This window comes from Erpetoichthys calabaricus, chromosome 2 (genome assembly GCF_900747795.2).
Source record: "Erpetoichthys calabaricus chromosome 2, fErpCal1.3, whole genome shotgun sequence".
Classification (NCBI taxonomy): Eukaryota; Metazoa; Chordata; class Cladistia; order Polypteriformes; family Polypteridae; genus Erpetoichthys; species Erpetoichthys calabaricus.
In genome coordinates, this window is record NC_041395.2 from 243,870,335 (window position 1) to 243,889,883 (window position 19,549).

At 35.0% G+C, this 19,549-nt stretch overlaps 1 protein-coding gene across 2 annotated transcripts in view; it reads right to left on the reverse strand.

Annotated features, from left to right (window-relative positions):
- tcerg1l (transcription elongation regulator 1 like) overlaps nucleotides 1-19,549 on the reverse strand; it is a 669,172-nt gene that overhangs the window by 133,796 nt on the left and 515,827 nt on the right. For both annotated transcript variants that reach the window (XM_051922987.1, XM_051922986.1), the window contains exon 8: nucleotides 5,989-6,077. In XM_051922987.1, coding sequence (XP_051778947.1) covers nucleotides 5,989-6,077 — 89 coding nt within the window. The remainder of the gene's footprint in view (nucleotides 1-5,988; nucleotides 6,078-19,549) is intronic.

Below are 19,549 nucleotides of genomic sequence, written 5' to 3' on the forward strand. Positions count from 1 at the left end.
CTGGACGCATAAGGTAGGAAGGCAGTTAAAGAATGCACTGGGCTTGATTTTGTTTTCACTTCTGTTTACAGCAATCGGTTCGTAGCGTGCATTGTTGCAATGTTACTTTTCTTGGTGGTTTATTAAATTACGGATTTTTTCAAATGTTCATTTTTTTCTCTGTGCTTAAAACTCATTAAAAAGAAAAGTGTTTTTAGCCAGCGGTTGGTAGCGCTATAGCGCGAACTATTGCAGTGTTAGTTTTCTCTGTTGTTCAAGGTTTTCTCAGTGTTATTCACTGTTGTTACATTTAGTTTACTATTATGCTGTGCATTCTATGGTTTAATTAACTATATTTGTCCTTAAAAACTTAAAAAAATATATATTTACATACAGTTCGTATGGTCTGGAACGGATTAATTGTACTTACATACAGTCCTATGGGGGAAATTGCTTCGGTTCACGACCAAATCGGTTTACGACCAAAGTTTTGGAACAAATTATGGTCATGAACCGAAGTTCCACTGTACATGCTATTATTATTATTATTAAACATGCTGTGCCACAATCCTGATGTGAGCAGCCGCTATGGCTTCTTTCTCATTTTTGTACTAAACATGCTATCTTGGCATTTTTAATAGCTTCTATATATTTGTTTGAAGATGATATGAGTGCACTATGACTTCCAAGTCTTTTTAGTTTCATAGCTATCTTTATTCCTATCTACATTTTATCCACATATGAATACTGCTCACTCCAGAATGTAGCTCATCCACCCTTTTTCTAGTGATACCAGCAAATGAAATGACATAGTGGTGCAGTGATTTGCCCTGCTGAAATCCTAGCCTAGCTGGTGCCTGTACAACATTGCCACGTCTTTGTTTACTTTGAACTAGCCAGCTTTTTCTCCTGTATCCCAAATACATGCACTTTAGGTTAACTGGTAACACTACACTTCCCCTGTATGAATGAGCATGGCTGTCAGGTAGAACGTGTCTTGTGATGGACTGGTGTTCTGTCCAGATATGGTTTCTGTCAATTGTGATGGGACAGCTCACTGATTACCATGAGCCAAAAATTGCACTAAGCATTCTGAGAAAATGAATGGAATGCAAATTTAATTTTACCTAAAAAAATCAAATATTGCCATTTCATCAAAATTTTGGAATCAAGTAATTTAATTTGCAAAACTCATGTTGTATACATTGTTAATTTTCAATATTTCCATAAACAGACAAATATAAATGCATAGATATGACTTTAAAAAAAGTTCAAAAAATTGATCTCAGGAAATTCTAAAGCTGATTTTAAGTTGAAAATGTTAAAGAAAGGGTATTGGGGGTAATCAAAAGAAAAAACTTAATCCAGCTTTTTGTACTGACTGTAATACAAACATGGTGGTACTTAGATAGTTATGGTTTTCTTATGTACCTTTTTGAGAGCACTAATCAAATTGGTATTATAACAAATTTCCATCTGAAACCTCAATGAAGAGGTAATTTATATGAAGAAATTATAAAGGTTCTTATGAAACAGAAATACTGTACAGCACTTTCAAGTGCAATTTTTCCTGGTGGCTTTCCAAAATCACCAGAGTGTATGAGCATTCCTTCTACAAATTCCACTCCTTGAAAATAACATTTTAGCTTATCAACTTACAACCCATAATTACCAGCTGCATTTGTGATTTGTGAAAAGGCTTGCCACTGACAGATTAGAAATCACTTCCTTAGTGGCTTTTATGCAGTCATTAGCAAAGTACTTTTCACTGATTGCTTGGAATTCAATTGATTGTTTAGTTATTCTGACAGTTTGTGCTCCAGCACAAACAAAGAGGATGACTGTGGCAGTTGAAAAGTAATAGTTTCCAAATTTGATCATTTAAATGTCCGGCTTTTGGCTCATTTTTTCCAAATGCTGTTGATATGTACAGTATGTGATTATTTGTCATGTTAGCAATGTTATTCTGATTTGGCTCCACTGTAAGCAGAAGTCAATCTAAACCGAAATAATGGAAATCAGAACATCAGATTGTTTTAGCACCATCCCCAGCACTCTTTATAAATGCTGGCCTGTTTAAAGTTTTTCTAATCACATAATACATGATATAAACCATTTCATTTTTTTTTCTCTATGCATCAGAGTTTTGTGGCTTTAAAACAATACATTTTAAGTAAGGTGTAGCATCCTGCACTTAAGGACCCAGTTTAGCAGATGAGCAATGCACTTTGCAATTTACTTGCAAATATCAAGTGAAGCACAGCAGTTTGAAAGAATTAGGTGATAGAGTAGAGCTGAATAGAAATGTAAAAGACCAGTGAGGGAGCATTACAGTTGTTCTGCTAGCTCAGAGTCTTTGCTGGTATTATACATGTACTCCATATGTATTATTATGCACTGAATTTAGACAACTGGATATTTCTTGCATATTTTACATCTGGAATCTGCATTTTTTCTTTCTTAGCAACAATTCCTGAGTTATCACTCATATGTCACGTTTAAAAAATGTTTAAATTAAGTGTGTATTGTATTATATTCTGGATCAAACAGGAATACAACTATCTATATGATTTTTTGTATCTTCAGAATAACACACATAAATTTCTTTAATTTGTTGATGTTCACAATTTGCAATTTAAAATGTTTTAATTAATTATCAAGATATAAAAAGGAAATTAGAATTAGGATTTATAACACATACATGATATATTGTTCAGTTATTACCTTGAGATGTAATGGTGATGTACATCTACATTTTATATTGACATATAGTATTTCACTTACAATATGCTGATCAGAATTTATCTTAAGTGCTATACAGAATAACACATTCAAGGATGAAGATACAGCATATAAATACAATTACAAAACAAAAACTATCATCGAAAAATTTCTACAATATTTGTATAACTTTTTCCAGACAAAACAGTGAGAGGAAAGAAATAAAAAACGTGCAGACGCATTCAACAAATGGCACACTTGTGCAGAAAATACAGTATTGCAGGAGGCTGGTACTGTATAAACTGTATATGCAATAAACACTCCAATGAATTAATATGTAGAGTTAAATGCACGAAAGGAGGAGAAAGAAGTGGATGTGGTGGACGGTAGTAGCCTATTTCTAAGACTCAAAATGACCTTATCAAACAAGAAAAAGAAAAAACTTAAGGAGAGAATGTCAGAGGTGACAATCTTCTGGCCATTAGAGGGTCATGGTCCCAGAAGACTATGTTTGATATCGTGTTGTCGTTTATGACCCAAGATCTTCTATTGGTTAACAGAAGGCTCTGGGACGCAGAGATACTAGGAATCACTAAAGGAAGCTCTAGTCTGGTGTGCTGTACCAAACTAAGGGCTGTTCTTCACCCCTGGAGTAATTCTGGGCCTTGACCACAAGTGTATTTAAGACAGGTTTAAAAGCCACCTCAAAGCCAGCAGCTAATTCAGTGTGTAGCTGGCACTAGTGTGAGACAAATGCTCAAATGTTGGGAAGCATAGAGGACAGGATCTAGTGAGAGAAAGAAAGAGAGAGAAGGAAAGAGACACAATTGGAAGGTGAGAAAGGGAAAGCTTTGCTGAGGTGTGGCGGTGGGCACATTTTCAATAAATGAAATTTTCTTTTTATTCTGTAGTGTATATTTTCCAGACCATTTACTGCAGAAGGTCACCACATACTAACTGTGTTAAATTTTCCTTACAGATAAACAAGTTTGACATTTACTGTACTTTAGATTATTTTTCCAATAATATAATTTAGTTTGTGTCACTGTTTGTCAGATAGACATTTAAAAAGCCAGCTTTTGGGTCAAGCTATATTAAAAACACCTGTTGGTCCACCTAATACCCAGGTTAACCTTTTAAATTTTATTTTTATTTTATTTCCATTTCTGTAATTGCATTAGCAAGCATTGCCTGCAGTGGACAAACAAAAGAGCACATTATTATTTACAACTCAACACCATCTGTATGTCTGTTGCAGTGATAATTCTGAAACTACCAAAGCATTTTGTGACCAATGCATTGGAAACTCACTGTTAATTTGCCATATTCAAAGATTACTAAAGGTGAATCACTGAAGACAGAGCGCTGTAATGCTATTCAAAGTTGTTGGTAAGGATATGATATGTTCAGGTGAGTATAGACAAAGAGATACATTTATATGACTAAATGAAATTAGGCATTGCTGAGCACATTACAGATAAATCATTAGAAAGCTACAATATCTTTTAAAGACTTTTGTTAGGAATGATGACATATCTAAAAATATACATCCATATAACTAACAGAAAAATTACGCTAATGCAGTTATCAAGACAAGACCTTTGTATTTGCTATATTAATCAAGTAAAAATATTAAATATGTGAGAAAAGGTTTTGGTTTGTTTAGCTATTAAAATAAGTATCCAAGACTGTCTGTCAATCATTACATGAAAGAATTATCATTATAAAAAAATAACCTAATTCCAAATATGACTATGTTTTAATTTAATATTGTATTATATTTATAGTCTTTTTGTAAACTTCATTTTTATGAGCTTACCACCCTCTATATAAAATTAACAAAAATCAGCAATAAAGAGTAGAGGTGATCTAAAATGATCTATGAAAAGCACTTCCAGAGAAATAAAAATTGTAATGATGTATTACATCACCAATATGGCAGTAATCTGCAGACACCTTTTAAATAACTTTAGCATTACCACAAAATATCCTTAAATTAACATGTTTACTGTATTATTTCTGTGAACTCTCACTATTTTAAAATGACTCAAGATTAATTGTAAAATAACTTAGTAACATTTTTATTGAGGTGGTAAAATGATTGCATTCTCCTTATAAATATCACGCAAACAGACTTTATTTAAATTGAAAAAGTAACTTTTTCTAGTTGTATTAACTTTTGAAATAAATATAAATAAGGACCATAGCCAAACTTTAAATACAATAGGAATACATTCAAGGAATCTCTGTGCCTAACATACACAACTATATGTGGTTTGCTTCTGAGTAGGAAATTAAAAATAAATACATAATATGTCTGAATGAATAAGCAATAACTATTGTTTTTTTTTTAAAAATGTAGTGTAATAATTTAACTTGACACATTTTCTTTGCTTTTTCATTTACATCAAGTGTAACACAAATATTACATTTTCCAGTGCACTCAGGCAGCAAATATTATTTGGACTGCCAAATAACGAAAACAAAGACTATAAACAAAAGTGTTAATTTGCTTTATCTGTGGCAGTTCAACTGCATAGTACAAATCAGTTGATGTTTATTTGAAAGAAGTGACCGGTTACTGTGTTTAAGGAAAACATTAAAAACTTGCATTGCTGCTGTGTGCTAAAAACATTCTCAAAGTTTCATAGTGTTTCATCAGCACTTTCCAATTAGGTTAAAATTATTTTTAATTTAGTTATAGTTTTTCCACCTCTATTATAAAGTTTATTTTAATTTCTCTTTGTTCATTTTTACTGTACTTTTTTTTCAAAACCTGAGTATCTGTATTTGATAAGTGAAATAGACAAAGTCAATGAAGTACCCCTGTAAAGCACATTTTAGGGGGTTTAATGTTTAAAAGACTAATGAGCTTTAGCCTTATAATGATAATCATATTTCAGGTATTAATAAGTAATAAGTAATTAATAACAATTAACATGAGGTGTGTGGAAAAATACTACTGATGTTAAAAAAAAATAATACATATTCCTTCAAGGCAAGTGGTAAAATATAAAATATAAAAACCAGTGCTGGATTGTAGCTCTCAAGTTTTAATGTTGAGCAGACTGGAAGATGAACTGTTTTAATTTTGCCAACATAAATATGGTGAATTTATTAAGTAGAAATGTCTCAAAGAATTAAACAAGATTAACATTATTTAATTGATTTAATTAAGAAAATGCTGTTTTTCAATGGTATAAGCATAAGAAATTATCTTTGCAGTTTTCATTAACATAAAATCAGTGAGAAAATGCTTCCACGTTAAACAAACTAAGAAAAATGTACCATGGGGATCCTGGCACAGGGGTTGAGGCCACAGGTCTGTTGTCTTTTGGATTACTCTTTTCCTCAATAGTCATTTTTATGGTGTCATCCTTGAAAAAAAAACACAAGTTGTGCTGTAAGATAACATGTTAAAAAGATGGGAAACAACATTATTAACACAACATACTTAGATACTGCAATTTATTAACACAACATACTTAGATACTGCAAATTAGCAAAATATCAAAAATATTAACCTTTTGCTGCCTTACATTTTTTTACATTTTACCTTTTAACCTATTTTCTTTTATAACAGTATTTATATAAGTGACAAAATACATGAATTCACAAATAGAGGAAACTTTGTTTAATTTCATTTACCATTGCATGACAGTAGTTAAAACAACCGATACACATTTTCTTGAATTTTAAAAACATAAAATTCTAAAAAACTGTTTTTAGTTCAGTTCAGTTCAGTTTAATACACTTCAGTTTTTTTCAAATCAATGCGACTAAGATAAGCACAATTAACTACTCTAAATTTTGGCATTAAAATGTTGTCCTTAAAAGGACAAAATCTGGAGCAATCTATCTAGAATTGTGTTTTGTGATTTGCTCATTATAAAGTCTATGCACTTGGCAGTGCTGGCAACTTTACGATTGTGACTTAGATTTCCTTCTCAGTATTAAATGCATTCTCCATTCGAGCCCCAAATTTGTTCAGTTTTCTTTTGTATTCTTTTACAGGTAATATACACATTCAAACCTAAAAAATATATGTATTGTATATTTGCTGGTGCACAACATTAGTAAAATCACCAGAACAAAGAACACTGTGCCAGCCCTTGATATCATGACATCTCTGAGTTCTTAACATATCTTAAAAAATATCCAAGGAAATTTTTAAGTTGCTTGCTTTCTTAAACCGTTAGACTTACCATTTGGAAGAAGTTTGGTTACATCTCAATCAAAAGGACATATCCTGACATCCTTGCTAATCCTCCATGGCTCCTCTCTCCCTCTTTTATCAATGTTCTCAGTTAACATATTTCTAAAGAACTGACAGTATATACAGCCTAGGAGATACTGCCATTGGTCTTTGTATGCAAAGATGGTAATTGCCATATGGGTTTTTCTTCTCTCTCTCTCTCTATCCTATTCCACCCCTATCTCCTTCTACTCTATGACCACCTTCTACATTGTCAAACTTCATTCACCCTGGTGATTTCTCAATAAGTGATAGAAACAATGATGAAGTATAGGTATCTCAATACAATGTGGTACTTATTGATTTTGTAGGAGACTGCCATATTACAGCTCAGGATTTTCAGTTTCAACGTGAATGTGTTTCAGAAATCAGTCCAACAAAACGGAAAAGTATCTGAAAAGGCTGCTTGAAAAACAGAACACTTGTTTATCAATTCTATGAAAACCTAAGCTTGCTGTTGCTGGAAATATTAATTGCTCTGAAAAAGTAATTAATCCCTTATGTGTCAGGAGTATCGGAACAGCTGAGAAGCATTTTTTCAAAACATCTTGGTCCTATAGTGTGCGTAGAACTCACACTATAACATGGCGTAAGCAAAAAAACGGGAATGTGCATACGCACAGAAAAATCCAGAATGCAGAAATCTGTGCGTACACAAACTTTCACATTCTTCCACTACATAAATCCCGATCAGCGTGAAAAGTAACGCACGTGCACGCGCCTTCTGTCCCGCCCCAACTCCTCCCAGAATTACGCCTCTTTGAATATGCAAATCGATAAAAATAGCCTTCTGTGAAAAGACAATGGGAAAAGCACGGGGGAAAATATAAGAATTTCAGTGAATACCAAGTGGAGGCAAAGGAAAAATGTACTATTGGTTGGTTTAAACAGTGGTATAATCAACAAAAGAAAGTTGATCGAGTGACATAGTGTTGGAGAAACTCAAAAGCTCAAGTTCACAAAGTCGCACAGTGCCCAAAATAAAAAAGAAGTTGTCACATATCAACGTCGGCGTGAAAAGTTGACTCGTAGCGGACCGTCTGAGTGTCATATGAAAGCTTATTAGGGTACAGAGAAAAAAAAATAGTCACACAGTGGGAAAGAAGCACGAAATGTCAACTTTAATCTCGAAGTTTCCACTTTAATCATGTAGTTTATTTTGTCATTAAAGTAGAACATCATAAACTTCATCTTAAAATCGTTTATTTTACTATTTTCTCAAATCCCATCGTAACTAAAGTAGCACGTTAAATGCTTTGTTCTGTGTTTGATCTTCTATGTGCTCTATTTGTGTGAATCACTACGTGCTTCCGTTCTTTCTCTTTCTCCAACAGGACACAGAATCCATTACATTCGTGATATTACAGCTCTCTGAATAATTAAAATACTGAGATGTATACGTGATATCTTTTTCATGAGGATAGGAATGAAAACATGTTATTAAACATGGGAACACGGTGGCACAGTGATTGTTCATATCTCACGCAAGAGGCTTGCTGCGCCATGCGCGACCTTCGATGAAATAATTTATTACAGAAGTACTGTCTCTTTCAAACGTACTAACCTCCAATTCCTGTCCTTACTTTTCTTTCTCCAAATACCCAATCGCCACACAATCAGTTCTGTAATAGACGTTAAGCCATCTGAAAGCTTAGAACGCCGATTCTTCAAAACTTTCAAGGAACATTGAAATATCTTCGTAGTACGTGTTTAATTATTCTATCCGTCTATCCTTCCAGTGTCGCGTCAGCACCAGCAATAATACAGCGCAAGGCAGGAGCTATCCGTGAACTAGCTAGCGCTGCGGCACCGTGTCCTCACATGTTTAATTATTAACAATACAGATTATTTAAATGAAGTTAAAGTTTTATCTGTATACTATAAGCAACATATTTTGCTGCATTTCATCTTAGAAATGATATCGTCATCATACGCGCTTTATAAAGTGGTGCAGGTTGTGCAATATTATAACTGTAATGCAAGTTTACAGTGGGGTAATTGTACTTATACAGTAAGTACAGACAGTTTTACAAGGAGCACTTGATTGAGTGCGTTTATAGTTCTTGGGATGAAACTGTTTCTGAAACACGAGGTCCGTACATGAAAGGCTTTGATGCGTTTTGCCGTGGCTGAGGCAGCGTGTACTTCAAACTGTATACCGATAATTCTCTTTCCGATCAGCTGCTGCTGTGATTTCCCACTCAGATACAGTGATATAAATACTCCGAGTGGTGCAGTGAGAGGAATATGGAAAAAGATGATCCGCTGTGGCAACCCTTAATGGGAGCAGCTGAAAGAAGAAGATGTGAGAGTAACAATGCTAAAGCAGTTATGGTATTTGGAATACTATGGCTATTCCCTGGACCATTATATTTCTACAGGTTAATTACAATCAGATGCATTACACTAATAAACAATATGCAGTTAATTTCAGTGTATTTATAAAGCTGAGTCAGGAATGTGGGTCTAAGAAAGAGAGGGTAACCACACAGGAACAGTAGCACTGCTTTGATGCTGGGTGCCGCCAGTCTGCAAAACCGAACGGAGAAATTGCGTATGCCAGGGTATGAGGTACTGTAGAAATGTGCATGGCTTTACGCCAAGTTTAGGTTTTATACATCGTGATTTGAGCGTGGAAACGTTCGTATGCAAGATTTCTGTGCGTACGCACCGTTTATACATGAGGCCCCAGGTCTCGGTGGCTTTCAAACCCCAAAACACGCTACGGCAAAAAATTGGTCCACCCCAAGGACCGGGTCATCACACCCCAGCACAGAGAGAGTAATATAGTTTACGCAATTGAGTGCCAAGAGGATTGCCATGAATTATACAACGGGGAAACCAAACAACCACTGGCAAAGCAGATGGCACAACAGTAGACCACCAATGGTACCACGGAATACCACCAATATGCAGAGCTAAAATGTGGAACATATGGGTCTGTGAGTGCCAAATCAGGCATGGGCTTAGAAGCTTCTGACCTCAAAGTGTATAAAATAATGGGGCCAAATTTTAAAGCTTACTTTAATGTAATAGTAGAGAAAGGATTAACAGAGAGAGAACAAGGAACAACTACATTAGATTCAAAACGAAGCAAAAGCGGAGGATTGTCTGGAAGATGTTGCCAAGTCCAAATCAGGCAAACTACAAGTGCCCTGTGATTTAACTCCAGGTATGGTAAACCGTCCTCAGATCTGTTAGAAATTAAAGGCAGGATATTAAAGATCTAACATCAGTCCAGTATTTGTTTGGAGGGGAAAGGGGAAACATTGCACTTATATAATTAAAGCCTGGAACCACATTCATTTTAATGATTGCTAATCTAGAAAGAAACAATAAAGGGAGGGATGACCAGGATGAAAGAAATTCCTTAAAACCTTTAAGGATTTGATGATAATCTAATGTCAAGGTGCTCAGTAACTGGGGATAGTTATCAATTCCAGGATATGTAAAGGAACAAACCAGAGGGATGAAGAAGGGAAATACACCTTGGTGTGTGTGGTTTGATGGAGAGGAGAGCAGATTTAGACCAGTTTATTTTATAACTGTAAACAGATTGTTCTTTTCTTTTTTTTTTTTTTTTGAGATTTAATGGATCCAGAACCCCCCTCCCCTCCCAAAAAATCTTATTGGAGCATGACTTTCAGGAGAAGTGTATTCTAACGAATTCCAATGACAGTTTGAAAATAATGTATGACAAAAGATTTTAATTGGTTACTATTGGTCAATTAAGGTTTTACGTTATCAGAGACGTGGTTTGCAGTTCTTTGAATCCATAGCTTAATTTTCTTCTTTGGGCCTATTTTATTAATGTTTTATGTGTTTTCTCAAGTGAGAAGTTAGACTTGTTCGAAAGGTGAAGTATGTCTGCAACACAACTTCATATACCTTTATGTATCTTTGAATTGTACAAGGTCACTGTTTTTGTTTGACAGAAATATTTTTTTCTCATGTAAATTTCCACATGTAAATGAAAAAAACATAAAGCTGATAACTTATATTGGTAAAAAGGAAAAAAATAACTACAGCAATAGTACAGTTTTTCTCGATTGCTTTAATGCAATTCTCACATCATGAACATCATTCTCTTTACTCTTAATGCAGTTCTTAAATCAGTAATGCATTTCCCCACCCACATTAGCATTTCTCATTGTGGTTGTATACACTGCTATTGTTTCTACACATACTTTACTTCTAAAGACGTTTTGTCATTGTGTTGATGCATTTCTCATCTGACTCTGACAACTCATTAAAACAGTTTGCACTTTTGTCAGTGGGACTAAAGATCTTTCACTCACCTTAATACTGTCCAGCATTGTATTAGTGTTTTCAATCAAATCACTTTCAACTGTTGACTTTCTCATATGATGAATCTCAACATTTTAGACCTCCCTGAGTCTGATTTTACTTTCTCATATGGAAAGTATTGTAATTATCCAAAAATTTGATTTTGAGACTTTGATGATGTTTTAGACCTCCCGAAAATACCATTTTTGGAATTATGTCCATGTGTGTGTGGATGTGTGTGTGTTTTGTAACAGATAGAGGGCGCTATCGCTCTCATGAACCCTTGTTCGAGACGCCAGACACCAGATAAAAGTCCAATATGACTTTATTTTATCAATAAACAGTGCACAAAGCACCCTACACTCCACAATACTCATATAATAAACAATAATCAATTACTAATCAATCGTCCACTCCAGACGCGTTGCCACCCTTCCACCCAGCTCAGCTCGACGTCTGGGATTTCTCATAGTCCTTTTATAGTCAGATAAAAACTCCTTTTCTTCAACCGGAAGTGAGTCATTCGCTCTGTCGCCGTAACTAATACGCACTTCCGGGTTATAGGTGAAACAAAAGTCTCTGGGCCTTCCTGCAGCGTCCCCTGGAGGTTCCCATGGTATCCAGCAGGGCTATGATGAAAAACTCCATTGTCCATGATGCCCTGCTGGAACTTGGGGCACCTCTATGTTGCAGGCAGGGCTCCACCTGGCGGCTTGGGGGTATTGGCTGGGATGAACAGCCGGCCATATTCCACAGTTTGTATGTAAACACAATACCCTAAGTATGCTTTCAGCTAGGTCAACCAAATTTTGCATACAAGTATTACGTATAAAAGGTAGATTTCTATTAACTTTTGAGCTATTTGTGCTAACTGGAAGTGGTACTTTTTTATTCATACAGCTGCAGAGTCCGATTAATTCAACTTTACGTTTATAATATAAAGGAAGTATATGAGAAAGTTTAGGGGAGACAACTCCTGATGAGTATGTATGAAAGAGTACGGCCAATAACACACTGTCTTGTGTTAGTAGTAAACTGCCCTTCAACTGAAAGCAAACAGAAACACATGTTCTCAGAAGAAGTTTAGCTGAAACAAATAAAAACCCATTCTCTCAATCTTCTATTATAGGTGCATGTCATGGCACTGCAGTAATTACACACAAGCATATGTGATGCTTATGTTTTACCCAGTGAACAGTGGTGAAAATGGAGCAGGAAGAAGGTGTCATGCAGGTATAAGAACCAGGCTTTGTGAGAAGACATTGTGTCTGGATGCATGGTATGGCAAGGGAGAGAGGAACACATAGAGAACAAGTAAGAGGCAGGGGCAGAAAGAGAGGAGTGAGTAAGGTTCCATAGGGTGTCTAACGAAATAAGGGCAACAGTTGTGGACCATGTTATCAACCATGGCCTAAGTATGCCTGAAGCTGGTTGAAAGATGCACCCTCAGGAGACATGGTCTACAGTGGCTTCTATAATACTGACATTCAGGAATGAGAACAGGTATCTGATCCCACATTTACAGAATTTCTGTATCATATGCAACATCACATTTCTGCAGCTTACTATAAATAATAGAATATGTGACCTTTGTATAACAATTGGTACTATTCTAGTAATTGATTGTATGGTCAGAATAGTACTACTGCCTCATTCTGGTGGGAGAGGGCCACTTCTGACACATGAGAAGCAAATGACAGTTGTGGACATAGTGAGAGAAAAAATACCATTAGGCCAATAGAGGTCCAGCAAGCTAATGGAAAAATTGCCTCTGTGAGTCTCTCCACCTTAGACAGGATCCTAAAAAGAAATGATATCTCTACAAAACAGCCATACAAGGTTCCATTTGACAGCAATAGTGAAATAGCTTACACACCTGTATGTACAGGTAAGGTTATAAAGGTATTTTCTCTTTTTTCTAAGCTAAACTATTTCAAATGTTTCTAATGTGAACACTCTTTTTGGATTTTACAGAGATTTTACAGGTCAATAAGACAGATCATAATTTTGTGTATGTGGATGAGGCAGCAGAATTTGACCTGAATAAAGTAAGGTGACATGGTAGGAACATCTTAGGTCAGAGGGCCACAGTTGATGTGCCAGGGCAGTACTGGGGCAACATAACAATGTATGCTGCTATTGTTGAACATGGGGTAATTTACCAAGACACAGCCAGTGGGCCCTGCATCACAGACCGGCTTCTTCAGTTCTTAGATAGGCTCAACAATGAAGGGTGAATGTGAGAGTGAACATGGTACATCATGTGGTAATTTGGGACAATGAAAGTTTTCACTACTCCAGCTGTGTGAGGGAATGGTTTGAAACCCACCGACAAATGATAATGGTGTTCTTACCACCATATTCACCATTACTCAACCCAATTGAGGCAATGGATGCTGGCTAAGGCATGTCGAGGCTGGGTGCAGCATGCAAAAAGATTTTACCCTCTGTGTCTCAGAAGGGAAGACATCAAATGTGATGTAGACACAATGATGTGGCCTAATAAAGAGGCAGGATTCCCCTTAAGACATTTCATATTATGCATGTTATAATAATTTTAGATTTATTTATGCATATATTGATATATGTAATGTAACTTTACTGTACTGTACAATAGTGGGTGCTGTGTTATAAGTTTGTGTATTTTTTCTTTATCTGTTTCCTGATGCATATAGTTTCAAGTGTATCATTTTGCTTTTCTTGGTTTTAGCAATTATATTGTGTAAAGTTTCAAATGAATCCTTCACATTTCACTAATGTGTCTGAACATTTTTTATTTGACATTAGGCCTACATTTTTTTGCAGTACTCTATTCAAAGTCAGTAAGGTTTTGATAAAAGTATAAAAACATTTGGTGTCTAAGTCTTAAAACAGTGGTGAAAGGTTTTTATTCATGGGTCACAGTGCTGAAATGATTGACGGATGTTTGCACACATGAAAACGGTTTGGATTGTTTTAGTGTCTTTCACTCTGGTGACACTGTGTTATGGGAAATGTCTTAACTGTTTTGAGAACTGTGTTAAGAGTGGTGGGAAAAATGTTACTGTTGTGAGAATTGCATCAAAGGGATCAAGAAAAACTGTAATATGCTCAATGTAGTTAATGTGCGCAACTACATGCACTATAACGAATATAACACTGCATGCATCAAATACTAGAAATTTTTATGAACTATCTTGACAGACAGAGGGACCTCTGCTGTTTGATTTGGAAAACTCAGATTAGTAAAATTTAGTCACTTTGGTGATTACAACTACTGTATATACTCGCGGATAAGTTCTCCCGCGGATACAGTATAATTTCTGGTATTTCATAATGTCGGTCGTATAAGTCGAAGGGCGGAAAACTCACGCTATTGTTATAAGGGATTATGATATGCTAATGCCCACCTGAGAGCAGTAACCACGGAACACACAGCCTTTTTTTTTCTATGTATTGTGCCTATGTGACCACACGGTAATACCCAAACTATTCCGAAGTAACGTTTGCACTGATTTTGGTTTTTTGTATCTCACACCCTCATACATCTTTATCGTAAAAGCATCCCTTATTTACGATGGACTGTTCGATCAGAAGAAAATATGAAGCTGGTTTTAAAGTAAATGTCGTTGAAGCGGCAAAAGAAATTGGTAACTGTGCTGCTGCAACAAAATTTGATGTGTCTGAGAAACTGATGCAAGATTTGAGGAAACAAGAAGATGTTAAAAAAAAAAAAAAATTAAGTGTCGCATTTTTGAACAGCCGTATAATTCGGGGTCTGATTTTATGATTGATTTTTCGGGTTTCAAGACCATAAAGTATTTTTTCCAGTATTTACAAAAGTTAAAAAAAACACATATAATTAACTATTGATGAACATCTCATTTATGTAACTTTTCAACTAAAATGTCACACTAGTATTTACAAAAAAGGTAAGCAAATGTTATTATTATAAATTTATATATTGCATTTGTCAGGTGTTGCATAGTTATTTTTAGTATTAGTTGTTAAATAACAACTTTAATTGAATTCAGTACTTAAAGTGATTGAGTCTGGATTGCAAACAAGAATGTTGTTATCTGAAAAATTGCCTTACAGCTAATTTAATGATAACAAAGTAATTTGGATAATTAATTTCAATTTAGCCAAAATATAAATAACCCATCCTTTGAATTTACTTTCAAGCTTAATTTATTTAAACACTTAAAAAAAACTGCTGTGTTAGAATATCTTAAGTACATAAATGTCTTATTTAAAGATAAAATTGTACTCTTATGCACACAGCTAGAAAACCTTGAGCATTTAACAGTGAGGCTTTCTTTACATGAAGACAAAGAACAGATAATCCAATACAATTTAGTGAAAAGATCACACCAACCTGAAGGTCACTGAGCGATTAGTTTCTCTAAATACAATATAGAAATATTAAAGAAAAAGGAATTAATTAACCTGCAACTATCAGACACATGAATCTAGTATGGCCTCTTGTATCCAGTGCATCTGAAAATAACTGTGGATAGCAATACTTACACCTTCGCTATTATATTCAAAGAAGCCAAGCTGAATCTCTGGGAATATCTTTGTAACATAATAGTGTAAGAGCTGTTGTTTTCACAAGACTATGTAATGTTTAGTTATTAGATTTTGTTTTCAAATAAAATAAAAACAAAAAAGGCAAGTGTTTTCTGAAAATCTACCTTAAGGACTGAAAAATAAAACAAAAGGCAATTTAATAAGTAATAAGCACTTTGGAATAAGTTTTGGTTTTTTAAAATCTAGTTTAAATGTACATACAGTATATGTTTTAGGACTTATTCAACTACATTAGTTTTTTTTCTGAACTTGTTCAATTTTTCTTGAATTTGTAATTATTTTATTTCAAGACTTTGAATGTCAGTGGACTCAAAACTAATAACACTCTCTATGTATATTTTAGTAAAACCCTTATTAATACTGATGTTCCTTATTACACAAAGCCTTCCTGTTTGTTTTTGGCCAATGTTACTATGAAGTAATGACCACGTTGTTAATAAGCCAGATAATATTTAATGGTTCTGTGTCATACTATTTTGAGGGTAAAGAAAATCAAAGTTTCCTGTGTTATTTTCTATGGGTGATATCTCTGTATAAAGAATTTTAGCTTTATGTTCCTTTGACTAAGCTTTGATCATTTGTCCTTTTGATATTGACTTTGGCCCAGCTGACTAGATTTTTGCATTCACCTCCCAGTCCTTCATGTAAAAATACTCCCTGCAGTCTCAGACCTGCTGGACCAAACCAATACACAGTTTAAATATGCAACTGTATTTATTTTATTTATTATCTTTTACTGGTATTATTACAAGTACTCATACGAGGGGGACCGAAAAATAATTAAAAAAAAAAAATTATATATCTCTCTGAACACTTCCAAAATGTGATCATCCTCAAAATACTCTCCCTGAGGCGCAATACACTTGTCCCACCACTTTTTCCATTGTTCAAAACTGTTCTGAAACTCTTGCAAAGTGATAGCCTTCAGTGCCTTCATTGTTTGCTTCTTGACCTCCTCTACATCCTGAAAACGCTTCCTTTTAAGGTCCCTCTTCATTCTTGGAAATAAGAAAAAATTGCAGGGTGCAAGGTCCGTTATGGGGAGAAACCGGTGTCATCCTGTTTTTCGTGAGAAACTGCCACACACTCGATGCTGCATGGGCAGGAGCATTGTCGTGATGCAGAAGCCACTTGCCTGATTGATATAATTCAGGTCACTTTCTCCGCACTGAATCACACAATTGCTTGAGGACTTCAAGGCAAAAAACCCTTGCCTGGCTCAAAGCTTCTTCTTTGAAAGCCACTCAAAGCATTGTGACATCTTCTGCTGCTGTTTTCCCTAAAAGGAAGCAGAACTTGATGCAAACACATTATTCTGTGTCTGCCATCACAAAATCGATGAAGACGGTAACAGAGGCTCAAGAAAAAAAAATTACACTGAACTTACAGACCTTTCCCCAAGAATGCTGCTTGGCCAAATGATGCAGAGGGCAGACTAGTACATGCACCTAGCGGCAAACGTCAAAACTAATGCTCCTCCAGCCTCCAGAAAAAAAAAATTCTTGTTATTTTTGCCCCCCCCTCATAAAACAACATTACTGCAACTGGTAACATACATATTACTAACATTTTTACAAGGTACTTTTAATTTATTTAAAATGTTTCAGTGTCTGACCCTGGTTTACTGTATTATCAGTACTGGGAAAGTACATGAAGCTAAAATAATTCCAAGAAATCTATATGTCAATTTATATATAACTATATTTTATAGATTTATTTACAGATTTGACGCTGCTATTTTAAACCATATTATTTAACAAATCATATTTCAACCTTGTTGATTCATTTTCTCTTCTAACTGAAATGGCAAATTACTATGAATGAAGTAATCAGTTCAGATCTTCTGAATTTGGCAGCGCGGTAAACTTTGATCATGCTTCTCTTATCAAAATACTCATAATAACATGTCCAGCTAGGCAAATGGTGATGGATTCCACTCTTGCTTATAAATAATTATTTTACTAAAGAGATATCTTTACAGATTGACTTTTATTACCACAACCAATTCCAATCTGGAGATTTCAGCTACACCTTTTTGAGAAACTCTTAAAAATGATACAGTATATATATATATATATATATATATATATATATTTTTTTTTTTTTTAAATGTTGCTTACCCTATTTACTCTGTAGTGGTGGCAAGAGAAGGACATTTTCATGCAGATTTGTAGAAATCCTATTTTTTGTAAAAATTGATCTATTTGTATGGAATGATAACAATAAAACCATCCATCCATCCAGCCATTATCCAACCCGCTATATCCTAACTACAGGGTCACGGGGGTCTGCTGGAGCCAATCCCAGCCAACACAGGGTGCAAGGAAGGAACCAACCCGAGGTAGGGCGCCAGCCCACCACAGTACAATAAAATCAATAAAATTAAAAAAAAAAAAAAAAAAGAAGTAAATGACATAAGTTAATCGTGACCAATGCTGTTCAATGATGAACAATGTGAAAAATTAAACAAAAAAATTGAAGACAACACTATTTAATATAGAATGATGGGGATAGGCAGGTCTACAAGGAAAAAGTTTAGCACATTTTAAACTAGTGATTGGATAGCAGACGTTTTTCACAGTGTTTGCTGTTGTACACCACTGGCCACTATTGACTTCTGTTATGTAATAAACTTTCTCTCCATTCTGAATGAAAACTATTTTTCCTTGACAACCACTACAAAGTACATGGGGTAAATGACCTATAAAAAGTATTTTTGGGTGGAGTATTCCTTTAAAGTATATTTAAGGTGTCAGATAAAATACTTTACAAACAAGTAAAAAATTGAAAACCAGATATCTAAACTAAATAAGGAATCTGAACAATGACCTATCTGCGAAAAATGTGAGGTTTTCTGAACAGAGCTTAACCACTTATTAACAATGTTTTTTTTTATATAAAGACCATCACAAAACATAATTACAAACAGAACTTTGCACAATACCTTGGCGAGCTTGGTTTGCCCTGCTTTTCTTTGAAGGACATGTGTATGGCAGATTGACTGGCAGGACAACTCCCAAACCTGTTGCTGCATCCAAATGGTGCCATCTTTCACCGTTACACCTGGTGCAGCTGCGTTGTTCTTATGTGTGAGTAGACATTTCTTGCAGGAAGGGTTTCTGTTCTCTTTCTCCGATGTAGAACCCTCATCATCATCTGAGTTCAAGTGCCATAAATTTACACTGGCTGTTATAGATTCAAATCAAATGTATGTTTTTATTCTATAATAGTAACAATAAGAGCTGCTCACTACTCAAAACGGATGTGCTCAGAATCCAACCCGTGACCTCTTGATTACGTGTCAGCAATACCTCGTATTGACCAAGTGGTCATGTCAGTGTCGTACCCTAACCCGATTTCTTTTTCTAAGGTTATATTTTTGAATAAACGCGCACTTGTTTTGTTATACTTGTAAATTTTGTGAAAGAGTTTATTTGATATTTGGACTTCAGTCTTCACACATTGTACACTTCATGTCTACATTTTGTCAATTATTTACTAAAATATGAAAAACATTTCTTTTTTAGGTATGTGTTCAACAATTCCTGCCTCGTATTTCATCCTACATTTACACAGACTGTTGTAGACACGGAACACACATGAAATGCATGTATTCCAAATAACAATATATTATTTACCCTCTACAACTCCAGGCACCTCACATCCAGATAAACAAGACTAGCTCTGAGAATCTTCTCTGCGACTTGAGCTGTGTCGGTAGGGAGGAGGATGGTA